Below are 1,466 nucleotides of genomic sequence, written 5' to 3'. Positions count from 1 at the left end.
CTGTTCCTCTCTGTTTTTTGTTGCGCCATTTGGCTGAGCCCCGCATGCGCTCTACATGTTGTGTGTGAACACCCGTGTCGGGATCCACAAAGTTATATTTGCGATTAACAGTTCCATCCACATCAATAATTCATATGACCGGCGAACACTTCAGTTAACAGCCATGTTAAGCCTCGCAAACAACACAAGTTCAATATTTTCACCAATTATTATTCAAATTCACAAATTTATACCTTGATATGCTCCTCAGACGATATAAAACACTTTATTACACAAATTATTCCTCAGAATTGACTACTCACTGCATGTAAACAAACCTCATAAAACAAAAACACAACCTACTTTCTCGAAGGGATGTTGGCTCCTCCTAATTCAGATACGGCAATTTCAGCCAAACTTGATGCAAAAGCCATATTCAAAGCTTGCAATGTACTAGAACTGGTCTTTCCCGCTTCTCTCATAGTATATACGGAAGTCTTTATTATGTCTTCGATGGTTTGACCAGCACTACTCGTGAAATTATTAATGAATGCACCAACAGTATCTAGACTTTCCAATGGAGTGGGATGTCCCACAGCAAACTTGCCGTGAATGCATAAAGCTAACAGAAACGCTAGTGAAAGTTCAGTAAACCAAGTCATATTCTTCTATGGAAAAGCTTGATTGAATACTTTCAACAGCGACTTGCCTGCTTTTTATACTATATTGTTCGTGAGAAGAAACAGGTTTGTCAATAAATCTAGGAATTTTCAGATAGTATGATTTTTTCTCTTGCGCAAGTTGTGACGCAAGTACCACTGTTAACACACCCGCCTGCCTTTTTTGTTTTGCCTTTTAATGAACCTATTCACCTCATTATGATTTCTATTTCAATTTTTGAATTTTTTTGAATTTTTCGATATCTCTTATCTTTAAAAATTCGATATGATTTCTTTTCATATGCATTTCAGAATAAACATATACATTTCTACTTAAAATAATTTTTTTTTCTTTCATTCTTTTGTTTTTCAAACTACATTAATAATTACGTTCTTTACATAAATATTGTGAATGAAAAAAAAATATACCATTGAGAGAATCAAGACATAATCTCTTAAGATTTTTGTATATTTTAGATAATCACCTATAACCTTTGGAATTGACGACGAAGTTTTGGTTGAATGATTATTTTTAATGTTTATTTCTAAAGCTTAAGAAATATGCTTTAATTTAATGAAACCTGTCAAATAATTGCCATTTTTCCGTAAAAGTCATTTTTAGAAATAGATGTACTTTCTTTTACTGTTTGAACCATTCTTCTTAATCTGACTTTTCAATATATTTTAATGCATGTATATATATATATATATATTTGAATTCGTTACTCGCTATATAGTTTTTCCCTTTTATTTTATTTTCTGTTTTTACGTGTTATTTTAACTTATTGTGTTCTATTTCATTTGTTGTAATTTTTGTAAAAAAAATTT

General features: G+C 31.4%; 1 protein-coding gene across 1 annotated transcript; it reads right to left on the bottom strand.

Moving 5' to 3' along the window:
• Nucleotides 1-338: 338 nt before the first annotated feature.
• Nucleotides 339-641, bottom strand: LOC139426899 (uncharacterized). Its single transcript, XM_071187034.1, has one exon. The coding sequence runs from the start codon at nt 639-641 to the stop codon at nt 339-341; it is 303 nt and encodes a 100-aa protein (XP_071043135.1).
• Nucleotides 642-1,466: the final 825 nt, after the last annotated feature.

This window comes from Parasteatoda tepidariorum, chromosome 10 (genome assembly GCF_043381705.1).
Source record: "Parasteatoda tepidariorum isolate YZ-2023 chromosome 10, CAS_Ptep_4.0, whole genome shotgun sequence".
Taxonomy (NCBI): Eukaryota; Metazoa; Arthropoda; class Arachnida; order Araneae; family Theridiidae; genus Parasteatoda; species Parasteatoda tepidariorum.
Note: the sequence above shows the minus strand (reverse complement) of the source record. Positions and strands in the feature narration are given on the sequence as shown.

Bases quoted from the DNA above. Each gene is read 5' to 3' on its own strand.
- LOC139426899 (XM_071187034.1), bottom strand. From the start codon at position 641: ATGACTTGGTTTACTGAACTTTCACTAGCGTTTCTGTTAGCTTTATGC.